The 22984-nt window shown below is 35.2% G+C and overlaps 1 protein-coding gene across 3 annotated transcripts in view; it reads left to right on the top strand.

Moving 5' to 3' along the window:
• The window catches only part of LOC117983484 (cell adhesion molecule Dscam2-like), a 157599-nt gene that overhangs the window by 59025 nt on the left and 75590 nt on the right, over positions 1–22984 (top strand). For all 3 annotated transcript variants that reach the window (XR_011236924.1, XR_011236923.1, XM_034970051.2), the window contains exon 5: positions 14757–14820. Coding sequence is in view for 1 of the 3 variants with exons in the window: in XM_034970051.2 (XP_034825942.2) it covers positions 14757–14820 (64 nt within the window). In the remaining 2 variants the exon portion in view is untranslated. The remainder of the gene's footprint in view (positions 1–14756; positions 14821–22984) is intronic.

The following is a 22984-nucleotide window of genomic DNA, read 5'->3' as shown; positions in this document are numbered from 1 at the left end:
GAAATCACTGAACAGTGAGCCCATCGTATGACGGGTCATAATGAATTCATAATTTTTGTGTGAAAGGTAACTTTTTTCAACTACTTAAATTGCGACAGCGTAATTTTGTCCACGCTGGTTTTAAATGTATTGCGACTACCTATGGGTAACATTTCAAAATTAATTCACACTAATATTATAATTGTGAAAGTGTGTCTCTTATCTGTTTGTTATCTTTTATGGTCCATTCGCTCAACTGATTTTGATGAAAGGTACAAAGTTAGCATCCTGGAGATTGACATCTAGCTACTAACAAACTATGCCATATTTTCTCTGACCTAAATGTCGTCTAGTCTTCAAGATTTTAAAAGATTATTATTATCAGTTTTGATTACGAAATAGTTGTTAACCGCGACTTCATCCACATGGATTTAGGTTTTTAAAATCACGTGGGAACTCTTTGTTTTTCGGGATAAAAATTAATCTATGTCTATTTCCGGGATATAAGTTATCGCTTTACTAGATTTTTCTCAAATTCAGGGTTGACTGTAAATAGGTAACAGACTGACAGATAAACACATGTTAGCGATTATAATATTACTTAGTACGGATTTAGCCCAAAGCCGAAAACATACATAATAAATTATATTAGGACTGTAGGAGACATAGGAGTACAAAACGGCACAGGATAAGATAGGTAAGCTGAATAATAAATCCGAGGCTTGCGGTCTGTTGGCTGCCAGATTGCTCTGTGCGCGTAATACCTCCGTTTGGCTAATGGCTTTACCAAGTGCATTCGCTAGACAACATATAAATTGGATACATATGTTTGAAAGCACAGTCATATAAATACTGGACACAAGAAAAACATAATTCTCTTTTGCAAACTTTCGTCCCCCTTTTTACTCACGACGACGGAATGGAGAAGGTAGCTATACTTACCTACGCATTTGGCGTTTTAGGGTTGTATGTGTGTTTTTGCATTTTTTTAAATTAAAACTTTCCCGGAAAACTACTGAGACGATTTTAAAGTGGTTTTGTACATTGAGTAGATATCTACTAATTATCACCTCCGGGCAGATTCTTAGATATTATGTTATACGGCTAAGGGAGCGCTGTAATCAATGATATTAGAAGAAAATCTTTTCTTCTAATATCATTGGCTGTAATCGTGTTTTTATTTTTTTGGGCTTTTTTCTGAAAGCTACTGGGCCGATTTTTCGCATTACACAAGTATCACTTTAGAGCAGTAGGTACTTATATTAGATATATTTGAATGTTATAGACCATCAGAAGGCACTGTTTAGTTCGTGGTGGGTTAAAACAATTTAATTTTATAATATCTTGTATAAAACTTTAAATCCCGATAAAACTATTTGTTCATTCGAAACAATTGATTGACTTAAACCTCATCATTGCTTGCCTATCATGCAATAAACGAAAAATAGTTATGTAGGTAGGTACCTACTTGATAAAATTACTAATCTTAATATTATTTCTATTCCTGTGTAACAAGATATCCTTAGGTCTGAATGACATGATCTCATGTCGCCCGAGATCCACGCTAACGAGGTACTTAAGATCCTTTTATAAAACTAACTAGGTACCTGCTGACTATTTAGATAAACTGACTACCTATATAAAATTTGTTAATCCTTATTAAGTCTTAAAAGCGCATACTTGCGATTTAATAAACCTACTGTGAAATATAGAACTATATTATAAAGTTGCCATTTGCCAGTCAGTTGGCCACCCATTGCCGTAATTTTTTTTCACGATATCGATACAAAAACCAATGACTTTATTTATTTTTATTTTCTGAGACTTGTGCCCAGTTTAGGCCAGCGATGGCTTGAGATAATTGATAACTAGTATGCGAAATACTTTACGCCAACATTTATTTTTTCCAACATGATTATAAGTAAAAAAACGTCCTGACTTACCAAATCAATTAAAAGTTACAATTTCACATTTAAATATTATTAATAAAACGGACCTTACAGAATTGAGATGTAAATCCTGCTTAACTATGCGCTCTGATTGGCTCTTCGTCGATTCGAACCGCCGAAATCCGGCCCGAATCGAATAAATCCGGATTTGTGCAGTTCCGAAATTCACAACTTTGCTTGTTATTTAGGTTAAATTATCGAGATGTACCCTACTTATCATATTATATTGAAAAGGCGCTCATAGCCTTGTAGTCCTCATTGCTGAGAGTCATGATCAATTTCCACAGAAGTTTTCTTAGATAATAATGTTGTATCTAGGCTTCCAGATCTTTCCGTATAAGACTAGCGTACCTCATCATAATCAATCGATAGATGTCCACAGCTGGACATATGTCTCTTGTAGGGACTTCCACACGCTACGGTCTTGCGCTGCCTGAATCCAGCGCTCATCTGATGTCGTCCGTCCACCTAGTGGTTCCAACGCTGCGTCTTCCGGAGCGAGTTTAACATTCCAGCACCTTGGGACCCCAACGTCTACCGGTTTTCCGAACTATGTGCGCTGCCCATTATCACTTCAGTTTCGCAACCCGTTGAGCAATTTCGGTTACTCTAGTTCTCCTACGGATCTCCTCATTTCTGATTTAATCACGTAGAGAAACTCCAAGCATAGCTCTTTCCATCGCCCGCTGAGTGACTCTGAGCTTTCTTATGAGGCCTATAATTAGCGACTATGTCTCGGATCAGTCGGATCATGTCTCTAGTATCTAATCGACTATTATTCATGATGATGATGATGACAGTGATTTTTGCAAACAAATTTTCCGGTGGAGACTTGGCCATAAAGTTAACATAATCCTTTAAAACACTAGTCATGAAATCTACAAATCCTTACAACACGTAGCATATAACTTTCCTCGCACCTGTGCAACGTAATCCGATTGCATTTGCCTAATGCCTAGCTGCGCTAACATAGCTTATCAGTATGTACAGTATTTTGTGGTATTTTGCGTACATTAGTATGCTTCATCAGCGCTTCAAATGTAATAACAACTCGAATGTCGAAATGTTGAATATTGCATTACAAAATTATTATTTTAATTAAAATTATTTTCATGGTAGGTAGTATGATATTTTAATTAAAATTAATTTCATGAGAGTAGCTTCATATTTTGTATTAATGCATAATCAAGATTTAGGGAAGAGGCTACCCTCTTTTTAAATTAAAGTTAGAGCTTTTTATACTAGATATACCTACCTACATAACTTCTCAAAACTAGCAGTGCTTCAAATCTTCGTCAGATAACTTCATTCAAATAATATTAAAATCTGAGTGACTCGAGAGAGATTTTATTAATCAAAATATTATGATTATTGCAAAAATGTGTCAACAGTACAAATACTGAAATTTCGTAGGTACAGAAGCAGGCTTTACTTTGAGGAAGTCCATGAAACAAAATGCTTAATTCGCCAAGTTCACAAAGTATGCTATTTGTATGGTACACTGTGTGGTAGGTATGTTCACCTCCCGCTAATATAAAACATGAGAAAGAGTAAGCAACTAAGCAAGGAATACGCACCACCACGAGTCAGAACACAACGCTACATAAACAAAAACACTTACGATGCAGCATTCTCAGATGTTGTCTCTACAATCTCATGGTTCTTAATGACCCCCAGAATAACACTTTTCAAGGAATTATTCCCCTACATTAATATCACTAGCTGATGCCCGCAACTTCATTTGCATAGATTTAGGTTTTTTTAAATCCCATGGGAAATCTATGATTTTCCGGGATAAAAAGTAACACAAAGTTAATCCAGGGTATAAATCTATCACCATTTAAAATTTCAGCTAAACTCGTCCAGTAGTTTTTGCGCTTATACCTAATACTATATAGTGCGACAATATGATATATTAGCTATTTTAATAGTAGCTTGCAAAACATAAACTTGAAGCACAATAAAATTAAGATAATATTTCGTATTTTTTACAGCGTAGACATGCGTCGAGTGCTAAAACTGCACCAGTCACAAAGAGTGCAATCTCATTAGGGAGGCAAGCTTTTTTCATGTCGCTGACTTCGCCATTTCGCGAGAGAAGATGTTCCAGTAATTGTGCTGAGTGTTGACATATAAAAAACACAAACTAAGCTTCTCAATAGTTTACCTCCTTATTTCTGGTTAGTATTTGAGGGCTTTTTAGGGTTCAGCTCTCTATTACTAAGATTCCGCTATCCTTCCGTCCGTCTGTTTGTCAGCGGGCTGTATCTCGTGAACCGTAATTAGCTCAAGCAAACATATATCATTCAAGTTTTAGAGTCTGAGTTTTATTTGATAAGAGTTTGTAATATAACGACAACGACAACGATTTTGTTTTTCATTGCTGAATTTGTACCTTTCTGTAGATACCCAATAAGAAATTCCTACGAAACCTTTTTAATCCCTTGCGAGCGAAGTCGCAAGGAAAAGCATGTCTACCAATGAAATTGAGATTTAACTTTGTGTTGCCTATATAAACAAACATAATATATTTTCCGGTAGGCACATAGACATGTACAGTATACGTCAGTATCTTCAAACCACATAGGTTTGCATATTTATGAGACTACGGCCGTGGTAATGAAGGCACACTAATGAAATAGCGTCTTGAATTTAGCAGCATTATACCTACATATGTTATTCATGGAATATTATACCTTACGTAATTGCAATGTTGCTATTAGGTACGTGGAAGCCTCACTAGTCTTACAATTAAAATAATTTAGTTCGCTCAGGGTTTCGCTTGTACCTATCTAACGAATCCGTCATCATAATCATCATCATTATCAACAACCAATAGACGTCCAATGCTGTACATAGGTCTCTTGTAGGGACTACCACACGCTATGGTCTTGCGCTGCCTGAATCCAGCAGCTCCCTGCGACTCGTCTGATGTCGTCCACCTAGTGGGGGGTCTTCCAACGCTGCGCTTTCCGGTGCTAGGTCGGCATTCCAGGACCTTGGAACCCCAACGTCTATCGGTTTTTAGGGTTCCGTACCTCAAAAGGAAAAACGGAACCCTTATAGGATCACTTTGTTGTGAGTCTGTCTGTTTGTCCGTCAAGAAACCTACAGGGTACTTCGCGTTGACCTAGAATCATGAAATTTGTCAGGTAGGTAGGTCTTCTAGCAGACATTCGGGGAAAAGTCTGAAAATCGTGAATTTAGGGTTACATCACACAAAAAAAATTAAATTAGTATATTTATATACCTATTCAAAATAATTAGTATACCTATTCAATTTTCGAAGTAAAATAACTATATCAAGTGGGGTATCATATGAAAGTGATTTATCTGTGCATTCTAAAATAGATTTTTATTTATTTTTATGCATTATAGTTTTTGAATTATAGTGCAAAATGCAAAAAAAAATACGACTGTAGTACGGAACCCTCGTTGCGCGAGCCTGACTCGCACTTGGCCAGTTTTTTTGAACTATGTGCCCTGCCCATTGCCACTTCAGCTTCGCCACCCGTTGAGCGATAGATTATAACATGGGGTTATTCAAGGGGCGGACCAACAAATTCCTAAAAGGCCGGCAACGCATCGGCGGCTCCTCTGGTGCTGCAAATGTTCATGGGCGGCGGTAATCACTTAACATCAGGTGACCCGCCTGCTCGCTTGCTCGCTATATCTATTAAAAAAAAAAAAAAAAAGCTGTCGGTTAATATGGTTCTCCGGCGGACCTCATTTCTGATTTAATCACATACTCCCTGCGACTCATTAATAATTGTCTCCTATCAACATTTTATATAGGTATAAGTATTTCATGAATAATATCTGTCCAAATTCCAACCACCAAATTCACCAATTTCCACCAAATTTAATATTCTATCATATTATAACCGTCTTCGTTAGAATAGACAGAGCCTCATAAATATGCAAGCATGTAGTTTCAACCTAAGATTGACGTCATGAGTAGGTAAGATATCTATTTATAATATGTTAGAGATATAATTATGCAACAAATTAAAATATACTTAGTTAACCCTTGATTTTGTTAAATTCTATTGGTGGGTAGGCAGGTACTTACAATATACATACCTATCCTTTTTAGGTAGTAAAGGCATTTCAAACCAGTGCTAGATGCATTTGACGATTCAAAAGTATTTGTAAAAGTTTAATGAGAAAGTTTCAGGGCAACGTTCGATAAAATTTTCATAGATGGCGCTTAAATACTAACACCACTAAAAACGAAAAATAATACCTATATCTATAATATATATGATTTAATGTTTAGGTCGTGTCAATCAATGACATAGATGAAGAGTAATTGTTGTTTTAACGGTGATGGAAAACATCTCAAAGGTGTTTGAAGTCTGCCAATCTGCACTTGACCAGCGTGGTAGACATGGCCAAAACCATTCTCACTCCGAGAGGACACCCGTGCTCTGCACTGGGCCGGCGATGAGTTGATCATGATGATGATAGTAGGTATTACTCTATCAAATACAAGGCAGTGTATGCTTCATTAGTCTGCTTTCATTACGGACGTGCCTCATAAATATGCAAGCTTATGGAGCTTCAAGCTGAGAGTGACGGGAACATGTGTACGGGAAAATGCATCATGTATCTTGATGTGGGTCAGAGTTACGTATTGTTTGTGAAAATGTGGTGGAAATTATATCAAGTTTGGCCCAAATGGCGCAACGCACCAGCCGGAGTAGAGCTGAGGCGTGGCGTGGCATCTTTCTTAATATTAACTTAAAGTAAGCTTTATTTACTTAAGCATAACTTTAGCAAAGCTATTTACAGTACGCGGCCGAAAGTAATGTATATCGGCCTTTAGAATGACATTTCGGCTTTGTAGAGCGTTGTCTCTGTCACTCATACCTATATGACGTTATGTCGGTCTCAACGACAGAGATAGTGCTCTACAAATCTGCTATGTCCTTCTAATGGTCGATGTACATTACTTTCGGCTGCGTACTGTAAGTACTTTTATATAATTCATCACTTGCCACGGTCTGATTGCAGCCAAGCGCTAGTATATAAATTAAAAAAAAATTAGCATAATTATTTATTAGGTGGTTATCGCTTTGACCATCCAAGTGTGCTGCACGTGCTCCATCTGTTGTTTTCATAAACCAATTTCAACCGTATTCCAAAGTAATAAAGTTGAGTTTAAGTTATTCTCAAAAAGTCTCGGCTTGACTTCACTTTTTCTGTATAAGTCGGCCGTAGTTCAATTTGAATAAACATAACTTTATGTAAATAATAATTAATAATAAAAAAAATCCTACCAACTGAAAATTACAAAAAAAAAACAACAAAGATCAAAACTCAGAACTCTTTGGTTTGTCAGATGTACGAGTATTATATGCCTGGCTGACTTTGGTAGGTAGAATAGAATAGAATAGAATAGAATGTTTTTTTTATTCATGTAAACTGATGGTAGTTGTAGACCTATCTATAAAATGATAAATTGACTAACGATTAACTACGTAGGTACCTAAAACATAAACCAGTGCCGTGTAGAAAGTGATAGAACCCTGAAATTTTTCATGAAAGTTACCTCAAATAATAGAAACAAGTCTCACTACAGAAGATACGATTTGATTTGACTCACACAAGTCTGCTGGAGGTCAGGTCGAGTGGCATGTAACGAGTAGGTATGTTCCCTCAGGGCTAAAAGCAATATTTCAAAGACGTTGTAAAGCATCAGGTGCCTCATTAGGAGAACAAACAGACACCAGGTAATGGCAATTTTCGAGGCATTAATAACGTCTGGCGCAATTACTAACTAAATTCATTAGCAGATTGGGGTGTAGCATAAATATTTAGCAGCCGACTCTAATACATTAGAAGGCAGAAGCTATCTGTGAATTATGTATCAGCGTGTGGTACGAGTGAAATTGGATCACGGTTCGTAGCGAGTTCACATGATAGAAATAAATTGTTTTTCAAGGTTGGAATAATGTAATCATTATTATTAAGACTTTTGTAAACTACCTATATTTAACAAATAAATAAATTTCATTTCATTACAACGTTTGAATGACCCTTTGGGTAGCACTAAAATAGAGATTTTGTTTGACTACTAAACTAATCTACTTAACTTACTGTAAGACTGGTCTTCTAAAATCTTTTTTATAAAATATATTCACAACTAGCTGATGCCGCAGCTTTGTACGCGTGGATTTAGGCTTTTAAAATCCCGTGGGAACTCTTTGATTTTCCGGGATAAAAAGTAGCCTATGTCACTCTCAAAGTCTTGAACTATACGTATGCAAAAAATCACGCCGATCCATTGCTCCGTTGCGACGTGATTGAAGGACAAACCAACAAACAAACTCAGTTTCGCATTTATAATATGGGGTAGGAGTTTCATAACTGATTATTTTTCATGCTGATTGTACTTTATTCTGTTAATGCTCTTTCGCTTCGCTCTGAATTCAACGCTCTCGAGGAATAAAATATCACTTTGGCCCCTTGTTATTGTCAGTTGTTATTGTGATACAAATAAATTTTGTACTTTTATTAAAAACTAGTAACATTAAAAAATTGTTTTCATAAAAAAATTGTACAAAAATTTCCGCTTGTCGCTTATAACTTGACGTTATCTACTGTACAGAATTGACTTTTACATACAATGAATAACATACATGAAGATTTTGGTAGTAAATAAACTAAGTTCGTGTTGGAGTTCGCAGGATATTGATTAGGGAGGCTACAAGATTGTTTTACTTTGGGATTTGCCAGGCGCCTTCTGAGAATATTGGGGTACGAAATATTGGAATCTCGGAGAAATATTTCAGTAATAACGTTGCGAAACAACTTCCTTTTGTATATGAAGTTGATATTTGAATATGAAAGCTAAGCACAAAAAATATAATATTATTAGGACCTAGGGATTTGTCTACTATAAAAATATAACAATTTTGTCTTTGAAAGGTTAGCACATGATTACAGCACTGAGTTATATGAGAATATTATCCGTAATTTGACATTTGAAGGAAAAAGATAAAACAGAGTATAACTATTCCACCGCTATTCCAGGTTTATTTGTTAGAGGGTTAGAGACTAATTAGGTACACAAGAAGTCTCATCTAAACGTTCGAGTTGTGAATGATGACTGACGGATGATGAATGAAGGCTGACTGACTGACGGTTTGACTGACTGACTGATCTATCAACGCTCAGCTCAAACTACTAGACCAATCGGACTGAAATCTGGCACACAGATAGCTATTATGACGTAAACATCCGCTAAGAAAGAATTTTCAAAAATTCAATTCCTAAGGGAGTAAAATAGGGGTTTGAAATTTGTATAGTCCACGCGGACAAAGTCGGGGACATTAGCTAGTTATTACTATAATTGGAACTGTGTATAGTATTTATATACAGAAAAAACCTCATTGGGACAGAGAGACGGTGACAAAAGTAAAATTGACAAACGGCTCTAGGTCTAGGTGCATATCCTACTGTAAGTCAACGATAAAATAAAGGCTGTTTATCCCATAAATACATAATCTTTCAATACGAGTCACAATAATCTCAGCTGCCTAAATATAACGTCACACCCTCGTCAAGCACATATTATGACCAGATCATTGGATTAACTCTGACAACAATGGCTGTTTTGTTTGAATTCGCCATTCGGGAACAAAGTATTTTTACATAACAAGTCAAATCTGAGATGTTTGAATGGCGTTGCGTTGGCTAGCAGAATAAAAAATTGGTGGTAAAATTCTCGAAGCAAGTGACGGCCATGATTGAGGCCATGGACAAATCGCGCGCGGAATTTTGCTCACGGAATTTCAATACGCGGGTGGTTTGAAGCAGTCATCAGTCATGTAAGCTTCAGGCTGTAATGTGTAGCGATTAGCGAACTATAATAATTATATATATATAATAATTTTCCTTTTATTGTCGACGGCTCGAGCAGTCGCATGCAAGTTGATAAGGACTGCTCGAGCACTTCGTGTACGTTGTTCGACAAACAACTGCGCGAGTTGTCCTTGTGTGACTGCTCTAACATAATAATATATTTTTTTTTTTTTTTTTTTTTCTTAAAAAGAATATTAGCCATGTTAAATGACTAATATTCCCCTTTCCTCTCCAATTAAGCGTCAGGCTTGTACTAGGAGTAGGTACGACAACAGTGCAACAGGCGGGGTTTGAACCGTCGACCTTTCGGTTTTCAGTCCACTCCTATACCGGTTGAGCTATTGAGGCTCTAAATTATTGAATCTCTATTGAAATAATAGGGACGAATCGTGCTCGTATCTGCGCGGAGGAAATGCCGCAGAGAATTTCCATGCCTGTTTTTCTGCTCCTAATTCCCCGTTAGCTTTGCATCTGGCCTTATAGAGTAAGCCTTTCTTATGTCTGACGTCGCCATATATATCATCTAGTATCATCATCCCTATATCAAAAATCATCGCAGAAATCATCTAGTATAATTTATACAGTGTGAAAGCGTTAAGACGCTATGTTACATAAATTAGTGTGTAATCCCAAAATTTTCTACCACGTATCTCGGGCAAAATGTCAAAGAAACCAATATTGCTTCTCATTTCGCTTATTTGCAATGTAAAACATTGAAAAGTCGCAGAATCCGGAGATGTCGTCCTCAATTGTTCGAGGGCGTGATTCAATTCTCAAGAAAGATGCTTTAAATTCCGATCGGATGATCCTATACAAGGGTTGTCACAATCTATTTACGTCAACTATAGAAATTCAGAATATGAGATAGATTGTTTTTTTTGAAAATAGATGGTTTATTATTAGTTTTATGTTGATGCCGGGGAGATGAAACATCATTAATAAAACATAAAAAAAATCAATTAATTGTTTGTGAAAATCTAAGATCTATCCATTAATCATCTTTCAGTAAAAACTATTTCCAAAATATGAACTATCTAATTTGCACTGTCATAGCACCATATCATCACCCATATTATAAATACGCAAGTGTGTTTGTTTGTTGATTTGTTGGTTTGTTGGTTATTCCTTCAATCACGTTGCAGCGAACCAACCGATCGACGTGTTTTTTTGCATGAATATAGCTAAAGACCTACAGAGTGACATAGCCTACTTTTATACCGGAACATCAAAGAGTTCCCACGCAATTTTCAAAACATAAATCCATGCGGTATCAGCTAGTTCTAGATATTTTGACATTTGGGACAAAAACCTCTATTTTATAATGCGTTGCAACCCTATATCTGATGTAATAGCCATTGGGATGAGCACTGCCAGAATAGATGGCTAGGATTCCCTTAGTATTAATATTTTGTTTAAACCAAAATAGACTTTAGACTAAAACAACAGAGTTCAATTTGGAAATAAAAATGCTGAATTCGACCAAACGAAATCAAAAGCTTGGGTTATATCTAAGTAAAAGTATTTCTTTGGCAATTGAATAGATTTATTTTACTGAGTTAGAATATTAGTCTAGTAGTTTATGTAAATTTTTGGCTGCTTTGTTTTTTTTTTGTTCGTAGTCGTTCCTTAAAAAAGCGTTCACGAGTTACAAAGCTTAAGTTGTAGCGTTTTTAAAACGATTTTGATGAAATTTGACATATAATTTGCTTATTTTACGGGGAATGTCATAGGCTAATAAGCTATCCCGGAAAATCAAAGAGTTATCACAGGATTTTTAAAAAACCTATATCCACGCGGACGAAGTCACGGGCATCATCTAGTATAAAATAAAATAAATTAAAGTAATGTCGTATCTTACTCAGCTAATGTTGGAATGGCCCACAGAGAGCGGTTTTGCCGTGTCACATCTTGCTTAATGCTAATATTTCATCGTAGCTTAGAGCTATGTGCCACTAGTTTAATATAAAACACTTTGTTTAATTTAGCAGTTGCCCACAATTTTATTCGGGTCCACTTTCCTCCTGAAATTTTCAAGCATTTTGCATTGCAAATGTCAATTCCTTGAGAGGCATAGGTTATAAGCGAAACACAGTCAGACGCGTATTGTTACTTTGTGTTAAACTATTTACAAATTTTTGATATGTGCCCGTTTACGATATCAGATCGGCATCCGATATCTATATCGAATCGGATGGTGTGAAAATTCCACAACTCTAAGCCTGGTTGAAATATTAGCTAGAACAGAAATGTGACAGCGAGAGGGCGTTATTTCTAGGCCATTTTGATATTACCTACTGAAGTCAGAGGCATAAGCATACCTAATAAGAAAACTCTGCTTGGAAATAGGTACAATATTGTGTTAGAACATGTTTTCTTTAATGCCCGTAACTTCATTCGAGTGAACTTATATTTCAAAATCTCAGGAGAATTCGTTTTATTTGCCGGAAAATAGCAGCTGATGTCCGTTTTTGGGATGCAAATCTCTGTACCTTTCGTCAAAATAGGTTAAGCAAATAGGTGACAGATAGACATACTTTCGCATATAATATTATGGATTAGGCTCACACGATACATAAACACCCATATCACATTCAAATATCGTTCCATAAGCAGGCATTATTCAAATAGTTTTTAATTTGTACTTGATAAAACCCTAAAGTTAGCGCGAGGAAGCTAATTTTGAACTATTTTTTTTTGATATTTTTAACATTATGTTAAGTACAAATTATACTATGATGACATTATACCTACCAACCATCTACACTATTATATACCTACCAGCTACATTAAGTATAGGCAATTATGTTGTACATAACATCTGAAACTTTTAATGTAGCAGTTATTAACTACCTCTAATCAAAACAGCTACATGCCTAGTAGTCACTTTACTCAGACATAATTAAAGGTATATGAACATTTTGCCAACAGAGCAGCGAACTCAAATATACTGTTTGCTGTAGCCAAATAACTTCTAAGGCAAATATTTGTCCCAGTACGCTAGTAATATGCCAACTGTCTGGCGTTGGTCGCGTTCTGGATATCGCGTTTGACGCCCTTAGAGCGGATTCAGATTAGCTTTTTTGCGCTCATTCTTGTACGCACATCAATGCAATAAATGTTATCTTTCTCTATTGTTAATAGTAGAAAGGCGTTCGTAAGTCGGAACAACATCATGGGATAATGCGGTACGAGTAGGTATGCTACAAGAAACATTAATTTTGCAACCCTAAGCAGCATGGACCTCTATGCATGCATGAGACAACATTATAATTATTGCCATTGGAATTTAAGCATAACATAATTAAATCATCTTCAAAATATTATTATTATACTAAACAATCATGTCGCATTAAATTTTAATCTTCCAAGATTCTAAAAATAAAGCACTTAAGTATTCAATTGTTACGTAAAAATGAAAAGATATTTTGTTAATTGATTATTTAAAATAACATGTTCTCACAGGAAAACACATGAAAAGACACAGATTTCCAGTTTATAAGAAAACAAACTCCATAAAATAGATAATACAGAAAAAACACTTGAGTCACTTGGGTAAAAAAATTAGGAACGTAATGTACCTACCTACCTATACCTACGTGCAAAATCTCGCAAGCACCTATAAAGTATGAACTATTTTTAAATGTCTAGAATTTTACAATGGATTGATTGAAAGTAGGTTGAACTCAATATCATTAACAGAAACCCCAAACTTTATTCAAACATTTTTATTTACCCATCCGAATATTCGACGTTCACGAAACAAAAAATGTTTAGTTTGCTCTATAGGCAAAAATAACATACTCTATTTCTTATTTCGATAATGTACATCTCCCCTCTCGACTTGTAGACTTGTTGCTATAGTCAACATAAGTGAGAAAGTAATAAAGTTATACAAATATCACGTCTTTATTTTACTTAACCTCTTTATATTTCCACGTATAGTTCTTACTATTCTAACAAGAACTACAACTGGAATATTATATTTTGTCACAGCAAAAAATTACGTCACTGCTATACTACGATTTGTCTCGAGACGCCCGGAATTTCAGTTGCTGCAAAATAGTAGATACGTACCTAACCAAACAACCTTAACAAACAAACTTCTATCCAGTATGCCCGCTCTTCATTCCCACTGCAACAGCCCGCGAATAGCGCGAAATATGGGACTGTTACGGATGAAAACAACACAAGTCGCAAAGCGCGAATATGAAGCCGCGACGCTATCCACTAGGTCAATTTCGTAAAGCCTGCTTCAATCATTATTACAATCTCAATTGTTGTGTTGTTGTGATTGGCTGAATTTGTGCGATTCTTGTTGCAACAAGACATTGAAGCCAATAGTGAGCGAGCGTCAACCAATTAGAGGTTATTGCGATCGTGACATTGTAGCTGTTATTCTACCGCAATCGAGCAAAACATTATTATTTCACGTTTTATGATTTCGCGTCATTCGTGGGCAATCGTGGGCTGTCGTGATCCAAGTGAAGAGGGGCCTGTAACTATAATTATTTAAAGACAAAGCCGTGCATTCGTAAAAAATGTCGTGTCTTATGAACTGTGCGATATCGTACATTGTTAGACCTCAGAACGAACGAACGAAATAGCGCAACCCGTCGCGTAACAATGTGGACACAAAATGGACGAAAAATGTCACACGATATACGGAACACTTGACGCAAAGTTGCACGATGTCCGGAAGCCTAGGACTATTGTCGCATAGAGAATACGCAGCTTCAATTTTCAAAATTATTTGTTAGGGGCTAGGGAAATACGTGTGAATTTTCCCCCGGCATCTTGCCCGCACATGTAATAATAATATTATGATGCTACCCTAACATTTCAATATGTAACATTATAACGAAATTCTGTACGCAAATTTTCACGCGCCGAATTCCACTAGATTTGCCCTTACACTTGAATTCAATATTTTCTTTCATTTAATTCAATCTTGTTTTACAGGTACAACAGGAATGTCAGATAATACTCGTAGAACATTCGGAGATGAGCAGATTTACAGTAACGTGTAAGTAAAATTTCTCATTGTTTATATGTAGTATTAATAGTAAAATAGTTATAAGTTGAAATCGGTTGAGTAGTTGAGGTATAAAAGAACAGATACACTTTTAGATTTATAACTATAAGTATGGAAAATTATATAATATTACCTCTGTGTATTATTTTTCTGAATTTTACAGCTTGATAGTACCTACTACTACTACGCTATAGCCGATATCTGCATGGTGAAAATATTATATTCTAGCAATGAATTTTATGAAAAGCCAACGTACGCTAAAATCGCACGCACCCATTTTTATTCGTAAAAACCGCTGCACCCGTGGTTGAAAGGTAGCCAATCGCCCGGTCAAACGGTTTTTGTATTTCAATGTAAATATAAGCTCAAATTTTCTAGTTTTTCGATAATATACTGAAAATCAATGAACTGATCTATCTACCTACTCATATTTTAACAATATAATATCTATCATTAAATATTGCCTATTATACAAAATACATTTAAAACACATACATAATATCATAACATCTTGGCTACAAGGACGCTCTCAGAAAATTGAAAAAGTAAGATAAAATTTTCGTGACCAGACGTTTGAAGATAAAATCGCAAACTACTTACTTACACCTTATAATATAATATGTTGCCTTGATTCTATGATTATATTGGTAAAATTCCTTATGTACATATTTATCAGTAAGAAAAATGGTCAGTGTCGTTGCTCAATTTTTGATTTTTATCTAATCTAAAGAGAACAATCGTACCTAATTGACGGAAATAAAAAATCAAATCGCTCACGTCAAAACCAATGTGGGTATCATTACCACATATTTTTATACCTTTCCTGGTCAGGTATCCTACAGAATGTTTGAATTATACAAGATGCCTGTAACATATCCTGTGTGAAAGTAGGTAGGTGTGGAGCAATATAGTAGAGTGCTCATTATACCCTCGCAGTGTCTTGGAACTTCAAGTTATTCTATGTTTGTCGCTTTACCTTTTGCTATTTGTGCCACTGGTAAAATACACTTTATATCTCCACTCCAAATGCAGTTTATTCTTGAACCTTATGATGTTAAAACTGTTGTGTACTCTGTAAAAGTTTAGCTTGCTGTTGTCAATTTTTGTATCAGAATTAAATTCACATCTACGGTTAGACATGTCAATATGTAAGTATGATGGTTAGAAAATACAATTGGCCTGTTAATGGTCTACTGTAAGAACAACTCTAGTCACTACCATACAGTAGTATAATAGTATATTATAGTTAATAATATTTTACTATTATAATAATAAAAAATAAGTTGCACACTCGTGTTATAAGCACTGAATACTGATGCCTATAACACGAGTGTACAACTTATTTTAGGCATCATTGGCTTATCTTGGCTGTAAATTTTGGTGAAACAATAATCGATTTATTAAAAAAAAATAAAAAAAAAGTTCTTTGCATTCTATAATGAATCACATAAAGATTATCCGAGCCATCTCCATCGCCGGCTGAGTGACTCTAAGTTTTCTTATAGGGCATTTATAGTTAGCGACCATGTCTTTAAAATAACATTTATCTACACCCATGCTTTAAATCCTCTATAAAAGATTCTGAAACAGTTAGCTTATTGCCAACATTAAAACACCCAATATCTTAATAACCATTAAAGCATCCAAACGAGTGTTATAATGTTGTATTGAATTTCATTATTACACTCCTGTCAAAAAGAGACAGCGCTATACTGCTGGCATAAATCTGTCTCGTTCTAACCGAACCTTAAGTCGTGATCCGTGGTATTTATGGGTATTTCTTTGAATTTCAAAAAAAGAACATTGACATTCCCGCGCGTTTCACTACGCCGCGTGTTTTTAAAAAAAAGTAAGTTATTCGAATCCCCGCCATTTTTCTTCGATATTTTTATTGTTTTGTTTACAAAAAATGAGGGATTCATGTTTTGAGAGGACACTGCCAGAATTTTCAGATATTTTAAACCTGTGCCTGTGTTTTAAACGCTTTAGTGAAGTGGTACTTAAATATAAATATTCCGCCGAGTAACTATATCGGGATCGGGACCTTCCAACTCAGAATCTTTTATAGAGGATTCATAATATTATGGGTGTAGATAAAGTCTTGTATGCAACTGTTGATAATTAGGTATTAAAACATTCAAGTCATACTATAATCACACTCAGCTTCGCCTCGTGTGATAAACCGACTTTCGTGTTTTAATGACCCTCTTTATACAACAGTTGCATAAATAACTATAAACGAATATAATATAAGTTTCAACTTCAATACATTCTTCAGTCCAATATTTATTTTTGCAGAAAGTTAGTGAGTTATAGCTGAAAAGAAAATAAAATATCCGATTTCTATTGAAACGTGAATTTTATTGGAAAACTGTACGAGTGTCCTTTGTCTCGAGAAATTTACGCCCCTTTGCTTAATATGTAAAACTTGGCTGTCTATCACACCATTGTTATTAATCACTTCAAAATATAAAAAAATCGGTAGGTATCATAAACCAACAAGTCTCTTATATTTAACGAAAAATTGTTTCAAATGTGGTTAGTAAATTCAGTTCAGAAGGTTTCGATATGGCTGCAAACAATCTTGAGCTAATTCAGTGTTACTTTTTTATATGACCATGAGTGACTGAACGTTGAGTACAGTGCAACAGGGCTCTCTTGGCACTTGAATGACATTGACAGGGTGGCGCTGTTGGAGAACAAAGGCTTAGAATATTGAAACAAGAACAAAGGGGACACTTGAAGGCAACGTTAGTTCCGATTTTCGCAACGCGCCAAGATAGCCTTGTCGCAATGTATTTTGATGGTCATCTATTTTTGTATACGTTGGCTGTGTAAAACGAGTCAACGGCGAAAAAGATACCTTCTAAATTATTGTTTCCAAACTAAGTAGTTGTATCGAAGACTTCGGCAACGGCTAGTACGAGTAACATAACATCAACTAAGCTTTATATCCGAATTGTTTCTGTGGTAGGATACAATGCCGCCATAACGACAATGATAGAAATCTAAATATATAAAAAGAAAAGGTGACTGGCTGACTGACTGATCTATTAACGCACAAACTACTGGACGGATCGGGCTGAAATTTGGCATGCAGATAGCTATTATAACGTAGGCATCCGCTAAGAAAGGATTTTTGAAAATTCAACCTCTAAGGGGGTTAAATAGGGGTTTGAAATTTATGTGCAGTTGTGTTTATGTCTGATGTGCAGTTTGGCGAGATAGAAATTGTTATATTACGTGTGCATTAAATAAATTAAAAAAAATGTACTCCACGCGGACGAAGTCGCGAGCATAAGCTAGTGTATGAATAAAGTCTGAACGATAGCAAATTTTACTATAGGAATGTATTCATAACTAGACGCATTTCAAGAAAAATACGTTGTTGAGAGACAATTGGGTACCCACTGTAGTCCATGTGAGTACCCTACGAATGTTTGCTATCAAACAATATTGTTTTCCCTTTAGGTACTGTGTGACATGAGGACCGTACCGTCTCAAGTAGGCGATATCGGATATATATAGGAGTGTAAGGTAAACATTACGAGCCCTGTATGTAAATATATCATTCCCTAACGTTAATGTTGGCACTCTAATATTACGTATAGGATTCAAATTACTCTTAAACTGTTTTTAGGTTAGTGATCATTCTTGACAGACACGACAGACGAACTGATAGACAGTCAGACAGGTAGACAAACAGCGAATAGTGATCCTATAAGGTTCCATTTTTCCTTCTGACGTACGGAACCCTAAAAACTGTTGAATTACGATAGAGTTAATATATAAAATCCAAACCGGTAGGTACTTAGTCGACTTATAAGCTAACAGAAAGAACTTCGAAAGCTTTTGAAGTAAACATGAATTGGCAAAAACATGACGGAAAATGAAACAACTATATTGTTAAAGCACACAGTAGGCTTTTCACTGACAGAAAGTAGAAACCCGAGCATATAAAAGTTGTTCGAATAAAAATGTTTACCTGTACGCTTAGTATAAGATTTTACGTCTCGCCAACGTTGATAGTATTTGAGAGTCGAAACACAATAAATCAAAGTAAAATGAATCGTAAGATCATTGAATTGAAGTCAAAAATTCAATACCACTGATTTTAATTTCGCAACCTTTCCGCTTGGAGCGCTGGCTGTAGATGTGTAGACAAACTTGAGCTTTAAAAGAAGGCAAGTTAACATCCAGTTTACTATAACGCCGAAGTGTTTCATTCAACACGCGAATACTATCAACGTTGGTGAGATATAAAATCTCGTACTAAGCATACTGAATAGTATTGTGAAACCCATCAACATAACACGAAACTTTACTTAACGCCCATAATAAGTGGAAAAACTGCAAAAAATACGCCATGAAAAACGTATGAAAAATACCTGAAATACATTTCATGAAACTTTTTGTATTAAAGATCTCGGGAGACTAATTTTAATGGAAGTTTCAAAACAGTTGTTTGTTTTAAACTACCCATGTATTTTTGCTTTTGAAAATTATATAGTCTACATTCGTTAGGTGAGCTGCCTTTAGTGGGTGTAATTAAATGTGGCTTATTTTTTAGGGTTCCGTACCTCAAAAGGAAAAAAGGAACCCTTATAGGATCACTTCGCTGCCTATCGTCTGTCGTGTCGGTCAAGAAAACCTATATGGTACTTCCTGTTAACCTAGAATAATATTTGGAAGGTAGGTAGGTCTTATAGCACAAGTAAAAGTAAAAATCCGAAAACCGTGAATTTGTGGTTACATCACGAAAAAAAATTAAAATGTATCCATTATCAAATAATTAGCAGTTTCAACTGTCAAAGTAAGATTATTATACCAAGTGGGGAATCATATGAAAGGCCTTCACCTGTACATTCTAAAACAGATTTTTATTTATTTTATGCATAATAGTTTTTGATTTATCGTTCAAAATGCCGAATAAATACCCGAGTATGGAACCTGGAGTATTGTAGGCAACACAGAAAACCTGCCATCTGTCACCCGTGAGTGGAGGTGTGACAGTGGTAGCGGCGTCGGACGGACGCAGCGAGAGAAAAAGATGGACGATATAAAAGTAATTAAGCGAGATATAAGTACTAGGTGATTAATTAAGCTAGATATAAACTAAGTGGATGTTACAAGTGTACCTGAATATAAGACTGTGGACATCGGAACTGCGTTTGATTCATATTAGGGTCATCCCAAGACTAATAAACCCGGATTGGAGGTTAAGTTGTTTATATCAGAAGATTGGATGTGATTCATGCCCAAAAATGCGGGTCTATCCTGGAAGATGTTAAAAGTGCCTGTACAAGACGCATAGCAACATATTTATTAGGTACTTATATCGGAAATTATATGAAGAAACCTACCTGAACGAATAACAAAGTGAATATGAAATATATACAAACTGCAATGGTGCTACACTATTACTTTGGGAGTACTTGAGTAGACCTGTATCGAGTTGGAGGGCTTGTCTCCAACGCAACTACTCAAGAGATTGGTTTGAGGAAAGCACCTTGCACTGTCTGGAACAAGCAGAAGTACGTAGGTCGATGGGTCCAATGCATCCATAGGTTGTATTGAAACGGTGAATCTGTGTACTTACCTTCTTACAGTGGATGTTCATTAAAGCATGGGTGAATATTAAGAGTGCCTAATGTTAGATTACTGCATCAAAATACCTAAGTAGGTATTTGATAAGTTACAATATTACCAATTGATACTTTTAGAACAGAGTAAGTGAAGGCTATAATTATTAATAGTAAGTAGATATCAGCATTATGACTTATTTGAGAGTTCAAAGTAAGGGATTATAGTTTTGTTCTGACCGCTTTAATGGATTATTATGTAGGGACATACCTAGCCCAAGATTTGATCTATGAAGTTATAAGTAGTATTAGTATTAATTTCAAGACTGGATGCAACGCACCGTAGTACTAACACCTTGTATTTTAAAATCGAAATAAGGTAATAAGTGATATGAAATACTTTAAACCAAATAGGCACCTACCTATATTAAAGTAGAATCAAGAAAACAATTAGATTATTATGTAGGTAAGTACTTGATACATGAGCTAGTGTAGAAATATAAAAAATAGAGTTTATTTGCTAGAATGTGGTACAATTTGGTCTTAAATCTGTTTTGATCTAACACATTCAACCAATAACTGAGTGTGTAAATTATTACCTATAGTACATTATCATAGCATAATAAAATGTGAAAATTTAGAATGAATATCTACTTAACTTTATCTATCTAGGAAGTAATGTTAACAATATAATTTTATTCAAGTCTTAATTTAAATCATTCAACAATCATTTTAAAAAAAGAAATATGTACATGTGCTTTAGTTAAAAATAGAAATAATAATCTTACAATAACAAAGGTCATATCTACATCAATGGGTCAATCAATGGTTTTAGTGCAAAATTTGGGTTATATACAGGGGTCTGATATAATCAAGTAGGTATGTACTTGATACTGGTGTCACTTAAATGAAATATTTCCGAGATTATTCAACTGTTACCATTTTTTTCATGTTTTGACAACTTTTCTGATGATGTCCACGACCCTGTGACCCCGACTTGACGATGAGGTCGACGAATGTGAGATGAACAAGTGGTTTTGGCCTGCATCTGTGGTGGAGAAGTGCACATAACCTTCAAGTTGTGATTGGAAGCAGTCATGTACCTGCATGGATCGGATAAGAACACAGTAACTCTTGGTGTGAGGCCTGTTGTAATGATACAAAAGAAAAAAAAGCCATCCCGGCCTGCCTCATTATGATGGAGGCTGTAACCTCAAGGTATTGTTATGTAATACAGTAATAAGAAGGTAAGAAACATCTGAATACTACTATGGTTAATTGAGGCAAATCTAGTTTACCTAGTAACTAAAATAAAGTCTTAAAACTTTGAATTGAATAGTCTCAATATGAGTAGTTATTCTTCTTTAATTAAATAATTACATACTTAACTATACACATAGTAATATTTTAGTACAATTTAAGGATAGAATGCCTGAAATATGTGTCAGGTGCATGTGTTTTCATTACCTACCATTTAATGTAAGATTTTTGGATTTGGGTCTATGGTAGGCATGGTATGGTTGTGAGAATGATAGACAGTGATAGGGAGACTAATAGAGTCGATTGCCAGATGCACCCATTGAATACCTATCTACCGACTGAATAGTCTGTATTATGTACTGACAGACATAGATCAACCCGCAGGCCCTGCATAATCAAATATGATTTGAGTTCTCTACTAAGCTACTACTGGACATAAAGAAAAGATTTTGGAAAATTAGACCTGGGGTGGATCAGCTAATAAATAATTAATTGGTCCACTAGATAAAGTAGGTAACATTGAACCTATTTTGAATCTGTAGGTTTACTTATTCGACCAAATTAGAGTTATTAGATTACTTTGAATACCTAGTAAGTATAGGGTATGAAATATCAGGTTTGAATTAATCTAACTATGTACATACCAGAAACAGAAAGACATACAACACTCATGCTCACGAAAGTAGCCATGTGGATGTTGGAATTTTATTTGATTCTTATACCAATAAAATTTATATTAAGTGCTAGTATGTACTTTTGTTCCGTTTGCTCACCCTTGTGGAAATTATAAATTACATTTGCTGCAACCACCATTTAAGGAGAGGTGCGGTTATGAAAGGAAAATGAATTGAATCATTATTATATTAACCTAAAGTGAATTTAACTGATCAGATCAGATGAAAATAAATAAATGGACTTGAATTAAAATATTTATTTATCAGCATAACAGTGGTTCTTTCAAATGTTCTTAGAGTTTTATAATTAAAAAAGGTAAAATTATGTGAGCTATCACATTCATATAAAGTCACTAGTAGCTGACATCCTCTTATACTAATAGATGACATGCATTCGTGATTTTTAGAATTTAGAAAATAAAAATAATAATAAAATAAAAACACGTTTCCACTTCTCATGCTCGTAAGGTTCTATTTTACGCAGGCTATAAGAGGACTAAAGTGCGTTTTATGCTGTTATGCACAAGGTATTTAGAGGTAAACAACAGTCTCTCTGAATGACATATGGATGAGAAAGAATTTATGTAATTTCTATGGTGCCAGTGAACTTTTGCACTTGTATTGAGGTTGCGACCTATA

The sequence above is a fragment of the Maniola hyperantus genome, chromosome 7 (assembly GCF_902806685.2).
Source record: "Maniola hyperantus chromosome 7, iAphHyp1.2, whole genome shotgun sequence".
NCBI lineage: Eukaryota > Metazoa > Arthropoda > Insecta > Lepidoptera > Nymphalidae > Maniola > Maniola hyperantus.
The sequence above is the reverse complement of the archived record's forward strand: the minus strand, read 5'-3'. Positions and strand labels throughout refer to the sequence as shown.